Source organism: Leptonotus elevatus, chromosome 17 (genome assembly GCF_054856555.1).
Source record: "Leptonotus elevatus isolate MCC_2025b chromosome 17, RoL_Lele_1.0, whole genome shotgun sequence".
In the NCBI taxonomy this organism is placed as follows: Eukaryota; Metazoa; Chordata; class Actinopteri; order Syngnathiformes; family Syngnathidae; genus Leptonotus; species Leptonotus elevatus.
In genome coordinates, this window is record NC_141255.1 from 18,863,459 (window position 1) to 18,886,997 (window position 23,539).

Genomic DNA, 23,539 nt, shown 5'->3' on the forward strand with positions numbered 1-23,539 from the left:
GAATCTGCAATGGCCATCGCAATGGCGGTAAGATGTTGATCATATGGGTGCTTTTGTTATTCTGGGTATGCCATTTCAAAGAAATCTTATTGATTTCACAGCTAATGGGAGGCATTGGCTTCATCCACCACAACTGCACACCCGAATTCCAAGCCAACGAGGTCCGCAAGGTCAAGGTATGCTGGCATTACCATGTCATCATCAACCCAGTCATAAAAATAAAAATAAATCTTATTTCTACACACGTGACTCAGAGATTCGAGCAAGGTTTTATCACGGACCCAGTGGTCATGAGCCCGCACCAGACAGTCGGTGATGTGCTTGAAGCCAAAGTGCGACACGGCTTCTCGGGCATCCCCGTCACCGAGACGGGCAAAATGGGCGGAAAGCTGGTAGGCATCGTCACCTCCAGAGATATCGACTTCCTGTCTGAGAAAGACCACACCAAGCCCCTGGCGGAGGTGTGTGCTGAGTGGAAATTCATACAATAGCTTAGCCAGGGATACATATTGAATAGGAAAATATATATAAATACTCTTGCTTGTGCTATTTCAGGCAATGACAAAGAGGGAGAAGCTGGTGGTCGCTCCGGCAGGTGTCACCCTAAAAGAAGCAAATGACATTCTGCAGCGCAGCAAAAAAGGTAAAAAACGCCAATCTCTCTCTCTCTCTCTCTCTCTCTCTCTCTCTCTCTCTCTCTCTCTCTCTCTCTCGCTCTCTCTTTCTCTCTCTTCTCTCTCTCTCTCTCTCTCTCTCTCTCTCTCTCTCTCTCTCTCTCTCTCTCTCTCTTCTCTCTCTCTCTCTCTCTCTCTCTCTCTCTCTCTCTCTCTCTCTCTCTCTCTCTCTTCCCCCCCCCCCACATTTGTTGACATTGTTGCTGCAAACCAGGCAAGCTCCCCATTGTGAACGACAACGACGAGCTGGTGGCCATCATCGCCAGGACGGATTTGAAAAAGAACCGGGACTACCCGCTGGCCTCCAAAGACTCGCGCAAGCAGCTGCTGTGTGGCGCCGCCATCGGCACCCGCGATGACGACAAGTACAGGCTGGACCTTCTGGTGCAGGCGGGCGTGGACGTGGTGGTGTTGGTGGGTCTTTTTACCGCACTTTTAGACCCCCCACCAAAAAAAACACTGTCACATTTTTAAAAAATGACAAAACTTTTTTTTTTTCCAGGACTCATCACAGGGCAACTCTGTGTTTCAGATCAACATGATAAACTACATCAAGCAGAAATTTCCAGAATTGCAAGTGGTTGGGGGAAATGGTAAGTCAGTGGAGCTTCAAAATGTCATACTGTCACATATTCGTACCATGTTTGGTAAATTGTGTAACCCCTTGTTTCTTGTTATATTTCCAAAATGTTTACTACCTGCAAAACCAATCAGAAGAGTTAATTAAGTTAATGTTTCATTTTCTTAAATGTCAGTAGGTGGATTTAGTTGGTTAACACATAAAGAAGTAATCTTTTTAAAAACATACATAGTGCTTAATTTATAATATATAAAAAATATTGTGATATAATTATAGTTTTAATTTTGAATTGTGTTTTTATAAAAGGTCTTCAAAATTTGCAGTTTTCCTTGCATTAGCTTGTTAAACATTGTGGGCAACTTTCAACTCTTAAAATTGCACATCAGGCCAAATGGGAGAACTAAATAAGTTCTTGTACTTCCTACTCCCTACGTGTATATTCTGACTTTAATAATAATTATTTTCGTTTTAAACTTGTATTTTCTTTCTTTCACTTTTATTTTATATTTTGTATCGCATTTATATTATGTTCAATAAACCAAACCAAACCAAAAATGGAGAACTACTCCTGTGAGCCACACGCCGTAGGTTGCTTGCTCTAATCACCCCATTTCCTTTTCAGTGGTAACAGCGGCGCAAGCCAAGAATCTGATCGATGCTGGTGTGGACGCACTGCGGGTGGGCATGGGCTGCGGCTCCATCTGCATCACGCAGGAAGGTACCCTTTGTACAGTTTTGTTCTTTATGTGCCTTCTCATGGTTGCCCGTGGTAACCGCAGCCCATAGAGACACCTCCTGGCTGCGCTGGTTATCTTCCTGTTCTGGGTTGCCAAGGCAATGTCTGCCCCAATTATCAGCATCTGTTTCTGTGTTTGCAGTTATGGCGTGCGGGCGGCCTCAGGGGACTTCTGTGTATAAGGTGGCCGAGTACGCCCGGCGCTTCGGCGTGCCTGTCATCGCTGACGGTGGCATCCAGACGGTGGGACACGTGGTCAAGGCACTCTCGCTGGGAGCGTCCACCAGTAAGAACGTCGCCAACACAAATAAATAATCATTCTCTTTACCACCACATTCATGACATAGCGTTATTTATGAAAAATAAAAATCGTTGAGATAATTTTGAGGAAACTGTCGGTTATGCCAACTCATCCTAGCATAATCTAGATCAATGATTCTTAACCATTTGGGTCGTGAGCGCCAACTAGTGGGCCGCAAAGTAATTTCAGTTTTGTAACTGGGCCGTGACGGCCGCAGCTTTCAATTGAGGCTTTGTACACATGTATCAGGGTATTTTTAAAACTAGAAGATCCCCCCCTCGTGTAGAAAATACAATCTGTAATATTGCCCATTAGTATTGTGCTAAATTCATTCATAATCCTCCGTATTCTGTTTAGCCACGCTGCAGTCAGCATGTTGTGGGGCGGGGAACGCGCAACGGCTCCTTCGAATGCATGCAATCAACAAGGCTGTTTTGAAACAGCGCCGCGGAACCTCCGTTGAATGAGTTGCTCTTGAAGCTCGCAAATATCTTGCATCTAATAATGCCAAAATATGCACAGAAGTAATGCAGCACGTCGGAATTTAATTTCTTATTTTCTTCTATTTCCAGGTTTTGCTATGCGTTCAGCCCCTCGTCATTTTTGTCCAATGGGAGCACAGATCGTCGATGTGATTACGCAATATAGTCCATTTGCAAAAAGCACACTGTGAATATGAACCGCACCAAACGACGTCTGCTTTTGGTCCAGACCAAACAAGCAGACTTGAGACCATAGACGAATGGATGCTGCAATTAATTCTGTTCTCGCAGATTCCCGAGCAAATCAACAAGGAGCACTCACAGAGATTGATAATGTGAAGAACTCCCTTGAGTGAATCACTATTATCAATCTGGTTAAAAAAAAAAAAAATCCATATAAACGTACACAAAAACAGATAAGTTGACTCCGGCTTGTTGGGCATCTTATTGGGTGTCAGTGTTTACACATAAATAAATGTCATTGATGACCACATTGTATAATGTTATTTAACAATGATTTTATAAACCTTAACTAGATTTCCTTATTGAAAACAAACAATAATAAGTCAACAGAAATCTTATCTAATTTAATTGAATTAAAATTTCTGAATGGGCCCCAGGCCATTTTTTACAGGAAAAGTTGGGCCCCAAGGTAAAAAAAAGGTTAAGAACCCCTGGTCTAGATCACAAGTTGTCAAGTCAAGACTCGTATGCATCCGACAAAGCCAAGAAATAACATAAGTGTCGGAAATAGTAAGGAACAATAATATTAGACCCATTTGAAGAAATATCAAATCGTCCTAACATAATGTAGAGCGCAGGTGTCAAGCTCAAGGCCCGTATGCTTTGGCAAAGGCATGTCAATAAAACGCTCAAAATCCTAATTTCTTGTCTAAAAGTTTTCCGTCTTTTTCTGCCGCAGTCATGATGGGCTCCCTGCTGGCAGCGACCACCGAGGCTCCCGGTGAGTACTTCTTCTCAGACGGCGTGCGGCTCAAAAAGTACCGTGGCATGGGTTCCCTCGATGCCATGGAGAAGAGCACCAGCAGCCAGAAACGTTACTTCAGGTGCGCTCAAGTCACGTCACATCATAAAAACAAGTGTGAAGTGCACAAGTGACGGGTGTTTTTTTTCTTTTTTTCTTCAACATATCAGCGAGGGCGACGCCGTGAAGGTGGCACAGGGCGTGTCGGGCTCGGTGCAGGACAAGGGTTCCATCCACAAGTTTGTACCATACCTCATAGCCGGTATCCAACATGGCTGCCAGGACATCGGGGCCAAAAGTCTCTCGGTGCTCCGGTGAAGGATAGCGTCAATTCTTCTTTCACATATCATTCAACAACAGCAGCTAAACGCATGTTTGTTATTTTTGTCAGCTCCATGATGTACTCTGGAGAGCTTAAGTTTGAGAAGAGAACCATGTCGGCACAGGTGGAAGGAGGCGTTCATGGACTTCACTCGTAAGTGGCACTTTTTCCAACATTACAAGCTTCGAGCACGCTTCATGCTTAACCATTTAAATGATAAAAAAAATAATAGCTTCAGTTGTAAAATGAAACACTCAAATCATCCACATTTTGAGTTAAAATTGCTGGAAATGACACATAAAGGTGGCAAAAGAAATCCATTTTGCTTCATATTATAATAATAAAATATTTTTCAGACAGACATGGCAGTGCCAATTTTTCCTAGCATAGTTGAGAGCACAGTTCTTAAGCTGAAGAAGACCTGAATGTCGCCATGAAACATCTAGAAATAATGGACAAGCCAAATCAATGAAAAAAATATAATTCCATTTTTTTTTTTAATGATGAGTATTAAGATTAAGTAGTAGTAGTAGTGTTAATTAATAATGCTGAGCATTTTAAAGGAAGTTATTTTGTGTCAAACAATCCTAGCATGATCTTGAGGCTCTCAAGGTGAAGTATAGGATATTCCTGTATGGATTCATTTGGACAAGTTTTTGCTCAAATATAATAACAACCAAAGTAGTTTTTGACTCTGGCATTTCCAGGATGAAATAAAAATGAACTCTAAACTCCGGGCTTAGGAGCATTTCCTCAAGTGGGGCTGTTAACAAAAAGAGTAGAAGACTATTAACCTTTTTAGCATTCTCACTAGCAACACTTCCAAACTTTTCTAAGAACAGTGTGGAAGTCTTGCATGCGCTTGAGTAGTTTTTAATGCAGCAGCTAACCATTAAACAAAATGGATACCGCACTTGAAATGACACATCCAGCACTAATTGTGTTTCCTTGCATCTCAACTCAACAGTTACGAGAAGCGTCTTTACTGAGCTGCGGATGGGCCACCATACCACCTTATTAAAAAAAAATTATGAAAAAAGTGACCAAATGTTTAAATGACAACAAAACAACCACCCCACCCACCTCTTGTTCATCGCCACACCCGACTCTCTTTCCACCAACATCAAGTGCACAGGCTGGCAGAGTAGGGGAATAGCGGAGGGCTATTTGCACTCAAAAAGCGGCACGTCGGGCTTTCCAGATGTTCCTCAACAACACATTTGAGTCTTGCGTCGTGGCACTACGTTTGTGTTTTTGTTTTACGGGGCGAGTTCTCTTGTTTACTTAAGACACTCAGGCGCCACCTACAATCAGCTGAGCCGCCTCCAGTCATTCATGAGCCCAAATATCACACGACAGGACCAAAAACTGAATATAATCAGGTATGTTTCCACGATTGGGTTTGTTATATAAAAGCTGTACAGTTTCATCTGGCCTTTGGATGGATCAATGAAGGGTTTTTGATATGCATGTCCTTTTTCCACAAGCCCAACGTGGTTGTATTTTTATTCCTCTTTGTTGTAACTGCATACATACTGCCAAATGTATTTATACGTGCTCTTTTTGGAACGTCAAAACCAAATATAGTGCAAACAAACAAAACAAGCAGCCTGTTTGTTACTTTGTGTTACGCTCATTCCTACGCTTTTGTTGTTGTTGTTTTTTTAAACACCTTTTGTTTTTACCGGAAAAATGCCTTGACATGTGAACAGGTCCCATTAAAAACAACTCGCTGCGCTTGTATCTCTGTTGTATTATGAAATGTATTTGATGTGGTCTTAAGCTAAGGCCTCACAGTTTCTACCTAAAGCGAAAGTACTTCTCCCAGCACTGGGTTCGATTGACTAACAAAAGTCTTGTAATCTAAAAAAAATGTGCAGAAAAGTACATGACAATATAAAACTTGAGTTCCTATATTCAGACTTTATGACATGTTTTTGTTCTTCTTTTTTTGTTTTTATCCTGAATGGAGAAGACTGGGTTTTGAGTGTTTTTTGGGAGACCACCTGTTAATCGTTTAAAAAGCACTCTGCAGAGGAGAAGTTGCTTTACTGTTTAATTTGGTAAAACAAATAAAGAAAATAAACTGTTCTCGTCAGCTGTTTTGTGGGGGGCGCAGTCATTTGTTTACAAATAAACTTTATTAAACTGTGTGTATGCCTTTTGCGTATATAAATTAGTAAGCGCAGGGTAGCAGTTCATGTAAAAATATCTAAGGGAATGGCCAGCAGAGGACGCCACTTGCTTACTTGCATCCTCGGGAGGTTGTGCTCAAGTTCAATTAAACTTCAGTGGATAGTATTTTATAAGTGCTAAGTAATACACTAATGCACTAAACCATGAACTGTTGTATGCATCATTGGGTTAGGTATTGTTATTTTGGCTATACGGTTGTACCTCGGAGTTTGAACATAATTCGTTCCTGCGAAGTGTTCAAAGTCCGAATTGTTCAACCTCCGAAACCTTTTTTCCAATAGGAAATAATGTAAATGCAATTAATCCGTTTCCAAGCTCCAAAAACAGAAAATTCCTATTTTAATTTCTATTTATGTTTTTTACATTTACAGTGTACAGCACAGTATTTAAACAATAAAAATAGCTTACCTTACCTGTTGTGTGATGGCATCAGTGGACGATAAATTCTATGTTAATGCTAGCTTTAGTTCAGTGCTGAGTTTGTGTATTTTACATTCGGCATATTGTTAGACTACTAAGCGGTCCTTGCGTGCATTGTTTAACGTCAGGCACGTTGTTGAACAGCTAAGGGTAAGGGGTGTCCTTGTGCCAGTAATTACAGAAGTAGCCACGGTAGTTACGCGATAATCTCCTTCCTAATTCCACTGTGGTTTGTAGCACTATGTTTTTCTTTGCTGCCACTGGCACTGTTGTCTTTCTTTGGGCCCATGTCGAAGAAAATTGTCGTGAAAAAATCCAAATGCACTGGCGAGTATGCAGCAGCTCCAGGAGTATTCACGATCTGACTGGAAATGAGCAGTGCATTGTCTCAACTACCGCAACGTGAGCATTCGGCATTGCTCGGCTTCACTCGGCTACCCGTTTTCAAGGTATGTTCGGCTTAGCTTGCTTTGCTTGGGCGTTCGAACTCCGAAAATGAGTTCAAACTTCGAGGCAATTTTTACTCAGATTTTTGGGTTGAAGTCCGAATTGTACGAGTTCCAAGATGTTCAAACTCTGAGGTTCCACTGTACATGACAAACACATTTTTTACTTATTAGGCAGAGAAAGTGTAAAACTTGCACGCTACCTGTTATTTCAGACGCTTTTGGCACTTAAACCTGCATAGACATTCACTAATGACCATTTAAGGATGCGCCTAGCAAATGTGTTATTTCGGCAGCTGTAGTTTACCATGACTTCTAAAGCTGCTGCCAAAATCAACACTTACATTACAGTCCTCGCGTCAAGTCTTTGTCCATTACAAGTCAATGGTCTCGCTGCAGATGCTAAGCGCATCAATTTGTCTGCAAGCGCTTCCAAACTCCTCCTGCACCGATCGGTCGGCATCAGACGACATATCTAGGTCAAGGCTTTCCTGCGAGGTGGCCCCCAGCGTTTGGTAGTGCCTCTGAAGGTTGCTCTGCTGCTGAGCTTGTGCTTCTGGAATTGGGCAGAGGATCATTGATGAATCTCCGATGGATGCTCGATACAGGGAGCTCCCCCGCCAACGCTCGGGAGACAAGCAGCTGGAAGAGGACACTGATGGAGATGCACGACCCCCGACCATAATCTCCCCTGTTTTGGAAGTTATGTCTGTACAAGAGGAGGTTCGGTAAAGGCCCGGATCATTTAGGTGGGGATTACGGAGGCTAGGAAGTGCACAGTGGTTGTTTATGGATAAGTTGCTGCTCTGCGTGGGCCTGGTTGTGCTGAAGAGGCTCATAGGAAAAAGCGCCTCGCCGAAGAGGGCCTCGTCGATGCTGCGACGTAAGTTGATGGGCGACGGCGGCCTCAGGTCTGTAGTGGAACCGCTTGTAAAGGAGGATCCACCTGACGGCTCTCCACCACCTCCATTTCCAAGTTTCTGCAAGTCCTTCATGTCCGAATTCACTTCAGGATCTTGATAGGCCAGAGCCCGGTTGCTGTGGTACAGAAAGTCTAGCCCGTTTAGACTGCTTGACAACCTTTCGTCCGTGAGAGTGTAGAGAGGAAGGCTCTCTCTCTCACCGAGGCTGACCGTGTCCACAATAGCAAGTTTCTCCGGATGGCCTAAGCTCCACCGGCAGCTCCCTGGAAGGATGGGTGCTTTTGACGCCAGCAGTTCAGTCCAACAGCTTCCAGCGGACGGTAGCTGGTCAGAGCAGTAGACTGGTTGTGCCACTACCAGCGCCAAGGTGAGGCAGACACCTAATTCGGACAGTCTGCAGCTGAATTGAAAAGCCCACCAGCACCACGGATGGAAGACTTCTTTTCCCCCAGTGATACCAATAGCATTGAGCATCGCGTACAGCTGCAGTCCCGCACAGGCTAAACAAAACAGCGCGGAAAGACTAACTGTTACGGCTGCACGATCCCAGTCGCGGCTCTGGGCGAAGGGGCAGCGGTTATATCGCTCGGCTGGTGTCGGGGAAGTGTTGTTCAGGTGGTAGATGTGCTTGGAGTCTGCTCGCACGTAGACGTAGAACACAAAATAAGCAGTGGATAGGAAAGTCGCAAGGGCTACAAATGCTCCACGGGAGATGAGTGACAGGAAAAGGGAAAGTGGAGGTTTTTGCTGGTAAAACTTCAGCATGGTCCCTGGACCGAAGGCAGCAGTAAAGTGCAAGGTGACCAAACAGGCCAAGAAGCAAGGTCTTTGGAAGGCCGAGTAGGAAAGCTGCATCCTGGAGCGCATGGAAAGCAGAAGGAAAACCAAGCCGAATGCCGCCGTCAGGCAAGGGAACGGTGCCTCATAGAGCATCAGCGAGGCCTCGCTGGAGGGCAAGCGGTCCTGGTGGCCATATGCGTCGTACAGGAGCAAGAAAGATCTGGTCCCCCCGGCGGCCAATAGAAACAGGCTGACCAGAGCAAAGTAGCCACAACCAGATGGACAGAGCAGGGGCAAGCAGAGAAGGTTGAGTGCAGAAGCCAATGTTAGCATCGCAAAGACACAACCGGCGCCATACACGTGCGCCTCCCAGGCCAGGCCCCAGGCTGCCATGGCGCTGTTCCAGTCTGTGTATAGCGGAACCAACATGAGAGGAGACGAGAATGCCGAAGGGCTGCTTGACTGGTTTGTGCTTGTGGTGTTTTGTGCCGGCTTCATGTCTGATGATGTCATTGATTCCCAGTCGCCTGACAAGTGTTCTTTATTGCAGTCTGGAAGGAGCGTGACGTTGTCGCTCGCCAGGTTTGACATCCAGGTCTCGGTTTGAAGCTTTTGTGACCTTCCTGCTGCAGTCACTACAAAAAAGCATAAAATCAGTTTTCTTGACTTTCAATTAAATTATACCCTTGTTAATACCATAAATCAACCGTTCCCCACATTCCTGCTTTCTTTCCACCCCAGAAAGAAACATACTGAGAACTACTATTGCGTAGAAAGAGGGAGAGATTAGTTGCTGTCATGTGTGCTGGCTCATCCATCATTTTGCTGCAGGCTTATCAAGAACCAGGCTCTCTTAATGGACCCCAAACCTCGAGAGTAACCTGGCAATATAGGCAATCACACTGTGGGCTGGTTTTGTCTTGTTTTACAGGAAATGTGTACATCAAAATGGATCTAAAAACATGGATAATACATTTAGAGATCAGAAATAAGCATACCAAACAGGCCCACAAATTTTCCTTTTGCAGATTTCATGTGGTTTCACACCTTTTTATTGGTTATTTTTCCCATCCCTCCCTTTTCTGGTCCCCTAATTTGCTCATTTTGTTCATGTTTCCATGAGCCCCGCCACCTTCAAATGGGACACTCCCTTTGGTGGGTTGGTATTTTGTTTTAACGGGGACAATCATGTTTAACTTGCGCTTGCCTGCCCCAGTTGCAAAAAGAGAAACGTCTGCTGTACCTCAGTGACAGAGCATTTTCACAAGTAGTCATCTTGTAGCGTTTTCGCCCCATTTAAACCTCTGGATTATTGCAGCCGTAATGCAAACGTCAAGCTGGTGGAAATACAACACCCCGAGATGAGCATGGTGTAGCAATTGGACTTTATTAGTCGGTTGTCAGAACTTAGGTGCATATTCAGCAATGTTTTTGCCTTATTTAAAACATGCTGCTATGATGTCATCCTGCCAGACCAGAAGCATTAACCTATATGGGGAGGTATGACCAGAGGGTAAAATCGATAAAGGATGTGTAGCTCAGAAACGTCGGCCTGTGTGTTTTCTTTCCAGGGCAATCGAGATGCCACGATAGGGAGGCATGGGTGGACTGGTCTTTGCACTAACATCAGCGCACGTCTGTGCTGACAGTCTGGTGGACCACAGAGCAAGGACGGATCTCAGAATTTAGGTTCTGCTGTGTGCCGCTAGGTCACGTGACATATTCCTGTGTCACATCTGCAGTGCTTGGTCTAAAAACCCAATGACAGACCGCTGTATCCCGGGTTTGATTCCCAGCTGTTGCAAATCCACCTGCTGAGGCCTCTCAGGACAAATAGGCCATCCAGAGTCATCTTCACACATTGAACTAGTCAACAAGATAACTTCCGCTAAAATAAGTGACACATTTAACACATCTATTTCTGGAGAAATCACTTTTGCTATTCTGGAGCAAGCGGTAGAAGTGGGTTACAGCTGCTCCTGCGAATTGGGCCACATATTTTCATCATAGATACATTTTCATCATGAGTTGTACATGTCGTATCCCATAAGGGAAATAGCAAGACAATAATGGCAGCAGCACTTTTATTAGACAGCACTTTCTCGATTGTATATCGTTGATGGTGTTAGATTTTTTTTTTTTTACTGAGCATCTTAAATGACAAGATTTGACCTCCCTTCAACTAAGAGATTGGACGCAGACTCATGCAGTTTAAGGGTGGGGAACAAGCAGAACTCTTAGCTCACCAATTTTTCCTGGCAGTGACGTTGCTAGTGGCGTTGAAACATCCGTCGTATAGACATCAGGAGCTTCTTCCTCATCCACCTGATCTGTTTTAGCTGTGAAGAAACGAGCGGTTTAAGCTTTAGGTGTCTTCAGAGAGAAATGACACACACGCACACAAAATAATAGTTTAACACTACACTGCACTTAGAGTGAAATGACTGCGTATCTTAACCCAGTTCTGTCAAATGGGTCAGCCTGGCCTCCACTTTTATGCAGCCAGTCATCCATGGCACTTTGTGTGGATCTCCGTAGCCTAATTGCATTGATATTTCGATGTGCATGTGCCGTGATTTGACTGTTTTATTCCATCTAGAAGTTGCATTGAATCTAGTTGTATCGTTTTAACCACTAGTAATGTCAGCTATCCAGTGTCTTGTCCATGTAGTGATTGGGTTTAAGGCTAAAAGGTTTAAGTCATCCTGAAACTCTTGAGCAATGCGTTGGTATGACAGCTTACAGAATTTGGATGATTGGACATGCTGTATTTTGTTGTTAAGTAGTTACAAAATGTAAGCTTTCATGTGTGTATGTTGGCAACTTTTTGTGTTGTTTTAAGCACTGGTAGCGGTTTAGAGCCAGTGCCATATCATGTGGTGGGTGATTGGGTTTAAAGATAGAACTTCTTGTCTTTATTCATTCGTAAAATCTTAACCAAGGTCTGAAAATGACAGCCGACAGCATTGGGCTGTCTGGATATCCTGTATGGTATGTGCAATGCTTGTACTGTTAGCATCCTCCAGTGTCATTTTAAGCACGTTTATATGACAGCTTTCCCTGCAAGGAGCACCTTCTCCTTGTCAAAACACTTAACCTTTCAAAGCAGCCCCAGCAGCTTAGCGCTTGTCAGGATTTGTACAAAGCTGACAAAAGGTGGAGGGGTAGGAAGGACGGGAGGAGTGGTAGCATGTTCAGCTTTGGTGAACAGCGGCTTGCGAGCGTGTGGTCCTACTGGAGCTGTGGATGCTTTCGCTGACTGTGCGCTCAGAATACTGATACTCTGCCATATCAGGGGTGGTCCCCTCCCCACTGCCACATTGCACACAGGCGGAACATGTAGCGAGACTACGGTTTTGCGTTGCTCCAGCAGTCTATCATGAGATTATTGTATCCAAGTGTTGTTGCATCAACTGAAAATAACAAAAACGTGCATCTAGTATTTTTCCCATCGTCTTTTTGGCGACACCGGTGACAGACAGTCACTGTCAATCACATGATCTACCCCTCCCCAAACCCCATTTTTAATCTGCGCCACCTATGGTCGGTTGAGTGGGAAAAAAACACAGGGCACTTTTATCAAATATCCAGGGACCCCAACTTCCCCTTCACCCGTAGGCTTGAATTAATCGACTGATCAGCTTCCGGCCTAACCTCTAACCCGACCGACATGATGGATGTGTCTGCACCTGCAGGTGGGTCTTATCATGATTATTAAGCATACAGATACCGTCTGTGCAGTTGGGGGATGGGCTTTGGAAAGAGGATGTTCCCGCAATGTCACTTTGGTTTTTATAAGCAAACCATTTTCACTCGTTTCCTTTTCAAGCAACCTCTATGAAAACAGGTTATACAAAAAATCACTTATTTTAGGTACTGATAAGTCGACAGGGTGGGCCATTAAAGATAAGAGAATCCTAAGCTTTTCTTTTGAAGCTGAATTTACAGCCTTTCATCAATGCAGTTGTGATATAAACTTGTTTCTAATAGCACTTGACAGCTTTTCAACGTGATCTTTGACATGTCAGAAATGCCCATTGATCAACCTAACCTCGATGCAGGCTTTTTGACAACCAACGATTGAACACACGTCTGTGTATGATTGATTAGCCCTGCACAATCATTCCCGCCACCATTGATTTGTTTGACTTTGTTTACCTTCTTTCGGTGGAGTGGTGGTGGTGGTGATCAGCCCCAAACTGGTGCTCCGAGTGGTGTGACTTTCTGCTGAGTCTTGTGCTTTCACTGAAGTGTTGTCAGGGGGGGTGAAGGCTGGGGTCAGTATGATGCCCATTCCAGGGTTTGTTGTTGTCTTGTCGGGAGGAACTGTGATTCCTGGTGCCATCGTTGCCGACAGCGTATGTAAAAACTTGTCGTCCTTTGGGAGGTGTTGCACTGTTAATGCTAGTGTCGTGTCCCAAGGTGGGTGTCTGTGTGTCCCATTTTGTTCCAGCGTGCTTGAGCTGGTGGGAGTATTTCTGATATGCATTGCAGAGGTTGCAACAAGAGTGTCATTGTCATTTCTAACGTGCGGAGAATGTGATGTTCCTGCAAGAAGACTTTCTGTCCTTATCTCAGTCACGCTGCTTTGGAACTGAGTAGAACTGGTGAGAAATGCAGAGGCTTCAGACATGGTCCCATCTCCAGACCCAGATTGATCGATTGGGTCTGACAGCTCTTGGCCGGTTGTGTTCACCTCTGCGGTCTCGCTTTCACCCCCGGCAGGATAAAAAGGCAGATGGAACGGCAGTGATGGAAGGGACGGGAGCTTTGGCAGACTCAGGGTCCACCAGTAAGAGCCGGATTTCTTTTGGGGTGGCTTTTCTCTGGAAGGTGTTGGTCCCCAGAGCCCCTCTTCATCAGCTGAGGCCTGCTTGTGAACCAGAAGAAGACACCAGAAGAACAGGGCCAATGTCCGGTGGAGGTGAAGCATACTGTCGTCAGTGTCTTGCAAATCGGTTACATGTTGAGAAATCATCTAGAAAACAAGTACAAACAGGGACACAGTGTGAGACGAATATTTTTTGGAAAGTCAAATCAATCTATTTGCCAGCCCTTTGGAGAGACTAATCGACTTTGCAGGCCCAAAAACCTTCACCCGCCAAAGACCACTTAAGTATTTCAGACCCCTTAAATTAGTGCTTTCCCTTTTAGATGTTAAGGTCATTATTTACATTACGCTGTGCTACCTTCTCAGACTTCCATCAAAATATGGCCGGGGGAGTCTGATCCAGCTCAAGAATAGTTTAAGGGACCTCCTTTTTCTTTTCAGTTCAAAGTCACTGAACTGTTGTCTGAGTGACAAGATGAGGGGACCAAAGGAATTCCCCCCTATGAGAACAACAACCTGTATCCCCCCTTAAAAACCCGGTTCACCCTTTCTCTTGCTCCCACCCTGCATGTTCTAAATCTCTAGTGTGTTCATACGCTCGCGTGGGAGAGAATATGCCAAAATTCCACTGTAGCAAAATTTTTCCCCATTAGCGCTCAGTCTTTAATCCGGACCACGGCATGACTACGGGGGAAGGCGGGGTGTGAGTTTGGGGTGTTTGGGGGTCAAAATTATGCTTCCCACACACTTGCTACTTTTAGAATATCATCAATACAACATTAAAGCCATCCTGGATGTTTTTCGGCCCATGTTTGAGCACGCAAGCAGTCCACCTACACACTTTGGATGACTTTCATGCGTGCAAAGATCGCACAGAAGAACGTCTGGGGGGCATCTTGCCATTGTGAGCCCATACACACTGTTCTCTGGTGCGCCCACACAAACTCACTTACGAATTTTATCGTGGAGATGATAGCAGGAAAGATGTCATTTTAACCTGAGTTTCTGGCCAAATTATCTACTCATCGTTTATCCATTATTTACACGTTTGAGGGTTCCTATTATTTATTTATCTCACATTTCACGCGTCGGTATCACTTTCACTCCATCTCACCTCGTGCGTTGGTAAGAGGAAACTCGCATCACACAAAAAAATCTGTAATTTGCAGATTTCTTCATACGTGGTTGTTGTTTGGGATTATTTCCCAGGTTTGTTTACGCACTTTATGAGTTGTGAGCTGAGCTATTCCTTCTCCATCTCAGCCAGTCGGCCTCTTGCCTTCCCATGTGGTCGCCCAACTGTCTAGTTGTGTTATTAGCACTGTTATTAGTTTTTCATTTGCTCTTTTGCATGGTGGGATAGTTGCTTGGAGTATTTTAGCTTGGCTATGTTCAACAGCTAGCTGATAACTTTTTAATGTCTACACTTCTAGACAGATATTTCTTGTTCATGGCTGTCTTTCCAAACCTGTCTATAAGCTTGATGTGTGAAAGTCTATAATACAGTATTCTACAACCTTAGACATGGCAGCTCCCATCAAGTGGAAAGCTAGCAATGTTAGCGTGTCGTAATGTGCCCTCCAAAAATGAGTTATATTTGCTTATACACCTAAAAATGTTGTTTTGTAATAAAATACAGGAATCACTTCAAAATAGCAACCACTAAGAACCTTCAAAACAAGACCATTGTGTGCCACTATCTGGCCTTTTTAGTTTTACTTGTCACTTCATCCCTTAAATCAAGGCATTGTCTCTTGTGACAGGCAGCAGAGCAAATGGAAAGGAGCCATAAAAAGAGCACAGCCAGTGAGAATTTACAATCCTCCCTTCCATTATGGCGTAATGCTGCTTGACCAAGCAGAGCAGAAGTAGGAGAACGACGGAGGGTTCAAGCGAGACATCATTGACATGCCATTGTCGCATTCTCGCTCCGGGAGAGTCAACTGTGCCGCAGTCTGCCTGATTGTCTTTTACGTTTGCTGCCGGAGTCGCTTTCATTAAGTGTACAAACCCCTGACTTTCCAATTTGTGTGTCTCAACTATCACAAGCAAGCACCACTTTGCTGATAATAATAGAGTGGGTTAAGCGTGCAAGAATGGAAGCACCCTAGTCTTTGGTATACACCTACCATTACAAGAGCTTGTTGCCAAACTTTTGGAGTATTTTTTTTTCTCCATTACACAAGTCTTGTCGTTGAAGACGTTTGATGGGTTTGAGGTCAGAGCTCAAATCAAGTGTGGCTTTAAGGAGTTTGCTTTGCGCACGGAAACAGGTGAAGTACCCAAACGTTTCAACAAATTTCCAATGGTTGAAAAACAGTCTTGCTTCGATTTGAGTCTAGCCCAACATCTCACTGGTTAATTGATACAAGGTCATCTAGTGAAGTTGTCATTAACCCCTTTCGCACTGACTTTCTTGGGAGGCAAGTGGGATATCTGCAGAACTGGCATTATTTTTAATTGCACAGCCCCCGTTGTGGTTTTGAACATTCAGATAATTTGATACCTAGCGACGTTAGTGCCAACATCTGGAACAGTATCAAGGCTGTAAATATTCGGCACTTAAGCCCTGGTCAACTAAGCTACTTTTCCCCTCACCTTTTTACCTTCTTTTCTGTAAGGTACCGATACAAGACCTTGGAATTTGCCAGCTTCCCACCTAGTTTCAGAGGCATAACAAAGTTTAAGGGTCTGTGACCAGAGCGTGAACTTGCTGCTACTGCCCTATGTGTTGAAAATAGTTGTCACTGTTATTGCCATGCTTCTAATTATTATAGCAAGACAAGCTGCAAAATCACACTGTCTGAAAGGAACAAGAGAAAAAAAAGCTCAGGTTGACTGTTGCCCCAATTTAGTAAAGGGACTGTAGTGTTAAAGGTAAGTACGCAGCCCCTAAGGTGACATGATTGGGGGGGGGGGGGAGGGGTCATTTGTGTTTCCTCGCAAAGATTGCGTTCTCTTGCAAAAATTGCATTTCTTTGCGATGATAACACAAGATAATGAAAAAGTCATTTTTTGCGAGGGGGCGGAATTATTATTATTTTAAACGAGTTGATGTACTTTTGGGTCAACTTTGAAGGGACCAAAAGCGACGAGGAGGGAGCATCTACAGCAGTGGGAAAGCTTAATTTTTGAAAAGGTACTGCCGTAGATATCTATGCTATGGTGCCACCGCCTCTCACCTGCACTTTCGAGGCTACAGTATCCAAACTGACCCGGAAGTACATAAACGCGTAAAAATAAATAAATAAAAAGACGTCCACTCGCAAAAAACGTTTGCATTATCTTGCATTTATTGCGAGATAACTCAAAAGTTTTTGCGAGGGATCGCAATCTTTGCAAGGGAGCGCAACGTTTTTTTGCAAGGGGAAGCAAATATTGCGTGGGAACGCAATCTTTGCAAGGGAATGCAGTTATTTACGAGGGAACGCAAATAATTTTTTCTCCCCTAACATGTCATTAGGGGCTTCATAGGTATGAGTCTGTGGTGCTAAATTTCTTACTCTGGCCCACTGGTGGCATTACACTTCTGGAACTATGTTGGAAGCTGGCAAATTCCCAGATTGACTTCAGCTCCACCATCCTGCATTGATGCTTTCCACTACGGCGGCATTACACTCCAGATACTATGTAATAGCTTGACAAATGCTTGGATTGACATCAACCTCACCATCCCATGCTGATTGCACAACAGAATCTTGCAAACATTTACTTTGTTGACAATCCCCAAATTTTGCATAGGGAACTGGCGATGTTATGTTCCTGAGACTGTCAGAAAGAACCTGGCAAATTCTTGGGTCAACTTCTATCCTACCACACTGCATCAGGACCTTGCACACAGGACAGCGAGCTAGGGAAAAGCTGTCTAGATGGCTCGTGCGAAAGGGGCTACGTCTTATGAACTATCCTGGGTTACCGAGGCAGCCTAAGGAATCCCAAGTAGACACCGTTTTGGTCTCTACCGTCAGTGAAGGAACTGATGGTCGCTCTACTTGTTGTCAGTTCAACATACAGCAATGTTAGCATCGTTTGCCAACAAAATGAGCAAGTAGTTGCTTCCCAAATGACACCATACGAGCCGGTCAATAGTTCTGTCACGTCATTGACCGCGACCAGCAAACTGGTCCCGAAATAGCCAGCAGTGCAATGTCATCCGTTGTCACGTTGTCGTGTGGGGTTTAAAGAGCATTGAGAGAAGATTAATTCCCTAAATGTTCTAATCTGTCGCCTGTAACAGATGCACACACCTTCTACTACTTGCCCTCCCACCTCCTTTTCAAAATCAGAAAACCTGTTGATTTCCTCCAAAACTGTCAATTACTACACCGCCGCTCATGAATTCAGTGATGGCTAAATCGGACCCATCAGATATTCTAAGAGACGTGCTGACAGCCTCCGTGCTAATCCCAGGATTGGAGCACCTTTCTGCGTCTTGCTGACATGCACGCACGCACACACACACGCATTCTTGAGTAGTCACACTGACTTCAAGTCATTGCCATGCAACCAGCCAAACACCTTCTCAATCTAACACATGCTAAGTGGCTTACCTGCAGATGTTTGGGATAAAATGCAGAATTCCCAAGCACATTAGCAGAGTGTTGGTGTGGGTGTCAGCTGCAGGAGAGGCTCTGTCGTCGTGTGTCAGCGTAGGTCCGACTGCATGGACTGTAACCTCCCAGCCTACCTTCCCCCTTCTCTTCCTCTCTCTCCATCGGCAACCCTCCCTCCCTCTCCCTCAGCCCATCACAATAACGCTCTGTCACACATCAGGCAGTAAATTGTTCTTTTGCTGAAGGTCGTTATTGGGGAGAAGAATCACAACCAAAAATGGATATCCACATGCACATCTTCAATACAGTCCTGCTCCGCAAAATTTGTGAAATATTGGCATTATTTAGAAGAAAAAAAACAATGGCTACAGGATCATTATTGTCTTTATTCGTATGTTTTGTTCAGTGGCTTTTAAGTTTAACCTGAATTTTGAGTTTGACATTTAGTAAACAATTACAGAAAATGAAGACTTCTTTTAGTCATTTATAGTTTTGTTAGAATACTCTCTCTCAGTAATTAGAATAGGAATTGCAATGAATATTAAAAAAACAAAATTATTTCAGAAAGCTCCTAATTGCATCTGTTCACGTTCTGCTTTTTCATGAAATATTAGGTGTTTTGCTGGTTAGTTTTGTAATGCGGAAGTAAAACGCCCGGTTCAGTAAAACCCCGCCTCTCCCCGTGTGCTTGCCGCGCCCTCTGCGAGCTGGCTGCAGCCTGCTATTGGGGCTCTGCGTTTGAAAACTCCTCTGAATGGCCAGGCAAGGCAAGCCATCAATTATTCAATAAACATTTGAAACAAAACGACTCCTTGTTGCAAGAAATCATGGAGGAGGATGGGAGAAGAGGGAAGAAGAGCGAGAAAAGAAGGAAGGGAAAAAACACCAGAGTGGGTCGTGAACCTGAAACTTACTGCTTTCAGGGCAAGCGCACTAACCACTACATCATTTGTTCAGTTAACTTTGTAATGTTAGCTATGTACGTGAGACAGAGACGACACACTCGTTCATAGTGATCTTTACCTCCTTTGCTTGCCATGTACATCAATCCCACATCTCCGTGTAGGAACACTCAACGATACACACATAGTTCCGCTTTATCCAACAAACTTCAGCTGTGAAAAAGCATTACATAAGTATCAGCCAGAACTGGGATTTTAACTCTTTGACTGCCAGACGTTTTCAGAAAAGGGATGCTGTGAGTGCCAGCCGATTTAAGCATTTTGACTGATCTTTCAAGGTCCACAGGAAAATTTTCTGTTTGGACTATGGAAACACACGTACTACCAAATGAAAGATTAAACTCTCATCTTTCATCAGAAAAGTTTGTTTCTACCTTATTCCGTTCTGCAGTAATCACAATAGAAAATGGTTAGTTTGTTTTGTTTTGGACCAAAATACGGAGAAATCAAGTTTTTAGTGAAACGATATTATTTCATGCACTCTAGTGAATTTTACACTTCTTTTTGTCCATGAATGATGCCACAAACACCTAAATAGTGCTTTACTTCTATAAAACACTACCACCAAGAATGAATAAGTGTTTTTTGATAGCAAAATACATTTATTTACATTCAACAGTGTAACAATTTGGCAAACTATTTACAAATGTGTGCAACTGTGGTACTATTTACAATTATGTGGATGTTTCAACTACAGTTTTTCTTTTTGTGTAACACTCCCCTGCGTGCAAGGAGACGCAACAGGATTTGCACAACAGATTAGTTTCACTGCGATTGCCTCTTCGTGTGCAGACGCTACACTTTCTTGCCGACCGTTTTTTCCGGGGAATAGCAAGTATATACTGCAGTGTGTGTTGCCATCAAGTCTACTATCAGGATCATGCTACGGTTACGTTACGGTGGTGTTACGTCTGGCTTCCTCATGTCCTTCAGTTCCTATACCGGGTGGTAGATGTTCTGATCCATCTTATCCACTCCATTCATGGTGGCATCGTAGTCCAGAACCAGTGTCTTCAGGTCTCAGAGAAAGTGGTCGTGCGTTTAGCCCGCAGAGGTGGTGCGGGGGTGGATCCGCTCCTAATGACGTCAAAAAGTGCCAACAGCTTGTTTTCTCAAGTTGGGAGGGCTGGTGCTTGGAGAGCACAAAATACCTCGAATTTCTCATTTCGTTTCCACCGCAGAAACTTCGGGATAAATTTATGGGGCCAGTCCCGTACGTGCGTGTCTCCACTGCAGGAGCCTTCCCAACCGGGCCACATTTACAGGAACTTACGGGGGACGAGCGGAGGTCCTACTCGAGGGTTGGTACTCCGCCGGCCCGATAAACACCCGATCGGTCTTTCGTGCTGATTGGCTAAAAGTTATTTAGTATAAAAAATTATCTAACCTTCATGCGTGAGGATGATGCATCCTCGGCTTAAGTCTCTTCCACCAAAACAATTCTCTTAAAAATCCTTTGCCTATTTTCGTTCCACTGATTTTTCAAATTCTTCATCCAAACGGGGTGACGTCACGGGAGAAACCGTCGCACGGCGTTTACGTGTCGATCGAAACTGGTGACGTCGCGAACAGGGTCGTACTCCGCAGTGGAGAGACAGCCACAAGCGGGCCGGCTGAGAGGACTGTTCCTGTGAAAGTCCCTACCTCCCTCCCCATACCCCAACGTCCTGCAGTGGAAATGCAGGATGTTCACATAAGTCTTTATGGGGCAAATGGAGGAAAACACCACTTTGGTCATGTTTTGGTGAGGAATTAGCATTTTAACATGAATAAAAGCTCCAAAAAGTAGATTTTTCACGTTGCTGTCCTTTTTAATCTTGGTACAGTTAATTGTAAATAATTAGGGGTTGTTTTGCAAATTTTTTTCATTAACTCTTTTACTGCCAAAAACGTTAAATAACGTGAAGTGAAAACCTACGGAGGAAAGCCTTGGCCAGCTGTGCTGAAAGTATCAAGCAGATCTAGTTAGTATAATGGCTAGTTTTGGCCCCTAGATAGCAGCGATGACTCTCTTTGGACAAGATTGGGTGGGCGTCAGTAGAAGACGTGAGGCGGAGCTAGAGTGTTGAGGGGACAATGGCTGATGAAGCAACAATGGCGACCGGTTGCAAGCAGCTCACGCTTGAGAATTTTTTTCAAAGACGAAAAGCATCGATCAATACTAAAAAGCACATTGATATCGAAGATGATGATGATGGTGACGCCGAAGTTGGAAGCGTTGACGCGGCCGCTATGATCACGTCATAAAGCCTCACCGGCTAGCGATGCTAACGCCGGAAAACGCGGAGCACAACCGAGCACAGGCGGACGTTCAATCGGACGATGAAGAGTAGTCGAAAAGCATCGACCAATGCACATTGATGACGACGATGATGATGATGGTGACTCCCGAGGTTGACGCCGAAGTTGGAAGCGTTGACGCGGCGCGGCTATGATCACGTCATAAAGCCTCACCGGCTAGCGATGCTAACGGCGGAAAACGAGCACTTCTGCACAAGTGGACGTTCAATCGGACGATGAAGAGTAGTCGAAAAGCATCGACTAATACTAAAGAGCACATTGATGTCGACGATGATGATGATGGTGACTCCCGAGGTTGACACCGAAGTTGGAAGCGTTGACGCGGTGGCTATGACCACGTCATAAAGCCTCACCGGCTAGCGATGCTAGCGCCGGAAAACGCGGAGCACAACCGAGCACAGGCGGACGTTCAATCGGACGATGAAGAGTACCCCGAGTCCAATGCATATTCATCGGTGGAGCGGGTACAGTCTGATCACGGAGAAGACACTGGTTCTGGACTACGATGCCACCATGAATGGAGTGGATAAGATGGATCAGAACATCTACCACCCGGTATAGGAACTGAAGGACATGAGGAAGCCAGACGTAACACCACCGTAACGTAACCGTATCATGATCCTGATAGTAGACTTGATTGCAACACACACTGCAGTATATACTTGCTATTCCCTGGAAAAAACGTCCGTCAAGAAAGTGCACGCGAAGGGGCAATCGCAGTGAAACTAATCTGTTGTGCAAATCCTGTTGCGTCTCCTTGCACGCAGGGGAGTGTTACACAAAAAGAAAAACTGTAGTTGAAACATCCACATAATTGTAAATAGTACCACAGTTGCACACATTTGTAAATAGTTTGCCAAACTGTTGTGTCAAATTGTTGCACTGTTGAATGTAAATAAACGTATTTTGCTATCAAAAAACACTTTTTCATTGTTGGTGGTAGTGTTTTACATAAGTAAAGCACTGTTTAGATGTTTGTGGCATCATTCATGGAAAAAAAAGGTGTCAAATTCACTAGAGTGCATGAAATAATATCGTTTCACTAAAAGCTTGATTTCTCCGTTGGTCCAAAACAAGAGCTTTTGGGTGAAACTAACCATTTTCTATTGTTGATTACTGAATAGCGGAATAAGGTAGAAACAAACTTTTCTGATGAAAGATGAGAGTTCAATCTTTCATTTGGTAGTATGTGTGTTTCCATAGTCCAAACACAACATTTTCTGTGGACCTTGAAAGATCAGTCAAAATGCTTAAATCAGCTGGCACCCACAGCATCCCTTTTCTGAAAACGTCTAGCAGTCAAAGAGTTAAACACTGTTAGGTTGATTTTCTGCACAATTCTTTTTGAATAAAACTGTAATTATTATTACAAAATTAATACCGCCTGGTCATTTTCTTACATTTTCCCAACGTCTTATCGACTAATACGGGAGATGTAATTTGTAACAATTACATTTCTTTGTCATTTTTGTTGACATTGCTGTTTTTATTTTACTTTTGTTCATGCATTTCTTCACAAATTAACCTATTTGATACACTTTAGCATGACAATAGTGGAGAAAGTTTTATTGTATTTTTCACTTTTCCATGGAAAGTTGACTCTTTAGACACATATTGTGTTGTTCTTACACAAGGAAGTCCACTTCCAACAATGTTTTTGTGGTTGTAATTTGCACTGCATCATTTTATTTAGCTATGCGAAACAGCTAAGCAGACGTGTAAGAGCAATGCAATGTCCATTAAGTTTGCCCCGTTCCTCTTTGCCCTCTTCATTGGAACAATCGGGTGTCCACACAAACAATGGGCAAAAGGAAAAGCCCAGTTGGGTGGAGTAGGTGTGTGTCGCAGCATGAGAGGCGCGAAGGGGGCAGGGTCCCAGCTTTTCAGGGGGTTCCAAAAAAAGAGTGGAATGTATGGATAGAGGCCCCATGTGAGGAAAGGCACCCAGGAGGAGCTCATCCACACTGAGAGGGGTGACGGCCAACCACCACAGGGAGCAATGTCACCCTAGAGACCGCCATCCCAGATTGACAGCCGGCCTGCCCCA

General features: G+C 44.1%; 2 protein-coding genes across 8 annotated transcripts in view; one reads left to right on the top strand and one right to left on the bottom strand.

Moving 5' to 3' along the window:
- impdh1b (IMP (inosine 5'-monophosphate) dehydrogenase 1b) overlaps nt 1-6,171 on the top strand; it is a 40,900-nt gene extending 34,729 nt beyond the window's left edge. For 6 of the 7 annotated variants that reach the window (XM_086058758.1, XM_086058759.1, XM_086058752.1 and 3 more), the window contains 12 exons: nt 1-27; nt 102-176; nt 255-461; nt 556-643; nt 889-1,088; nt 1,177-1,267; nt 1,877-1,972; nt 2,133-2,276; nt 3,696-3,840; nt 3,929-4,072; nt 4,150-4,233; nt 5,048-6,171. The exon at nt 1-27 is cut by the window's left edge and continues 75 nt beyond it. In XM_086058758.1, the coding sequence (XP_085914884.1) occupies nt 1-27; nt 102-176; nt 255-461; nt 556-643; nt 889-1,088; nt 1,177-1,267; nt 1,877-1,972; nt 2,133-2,276; nt 3,696-3,840; nt 3,929-4,072; nt 4,150-4,233; nt 5,048-5,069 (1,323 nt within the window). In that variant the 3' untranslated portion in view covers nt 5,070-6,171. The remainder of the gene's footprint in view (nt 28-101; nt 177-254; nt 462-555; nt 644-888; nt 1,089-1,176; nt 1,268-1,876; nt 1,973-2,132; nt 2,277-3,695; nt 3,841-3,928; nt 4,073-4,149; nt 4,234-5,047) is intronic. The other variant, XM_086058755.1, reaches the window with a different exon arrangement.
- prrt4b (proline rich transmembrane protein 4b) lies at nt 3,340-18,358 on the bottom strand. Its single transcript, XM_086058751.1, has 4 exons — nt 18,227-18,358; nt 13,004-13,823; nt 11,092-11,184; nt 3,340-9,480 (listed from the first exon to the last, which is right to left on the bottom strand). The coding sequence occupies exons 2-4, from the start codon at nt 13,821-13,823 to the stop codon at nt 7,517-7,519; spliced, it is 2,877 nt and encodes a 958-aa protein (XP_085914877.1). The 5' UTR covers nt 18,227-18,358; the 3' UTR covers nt 3,340-7,516.
- Between the last annotated feature and the right edge of the window lie 5,181 nt (nt 18,359-23,539).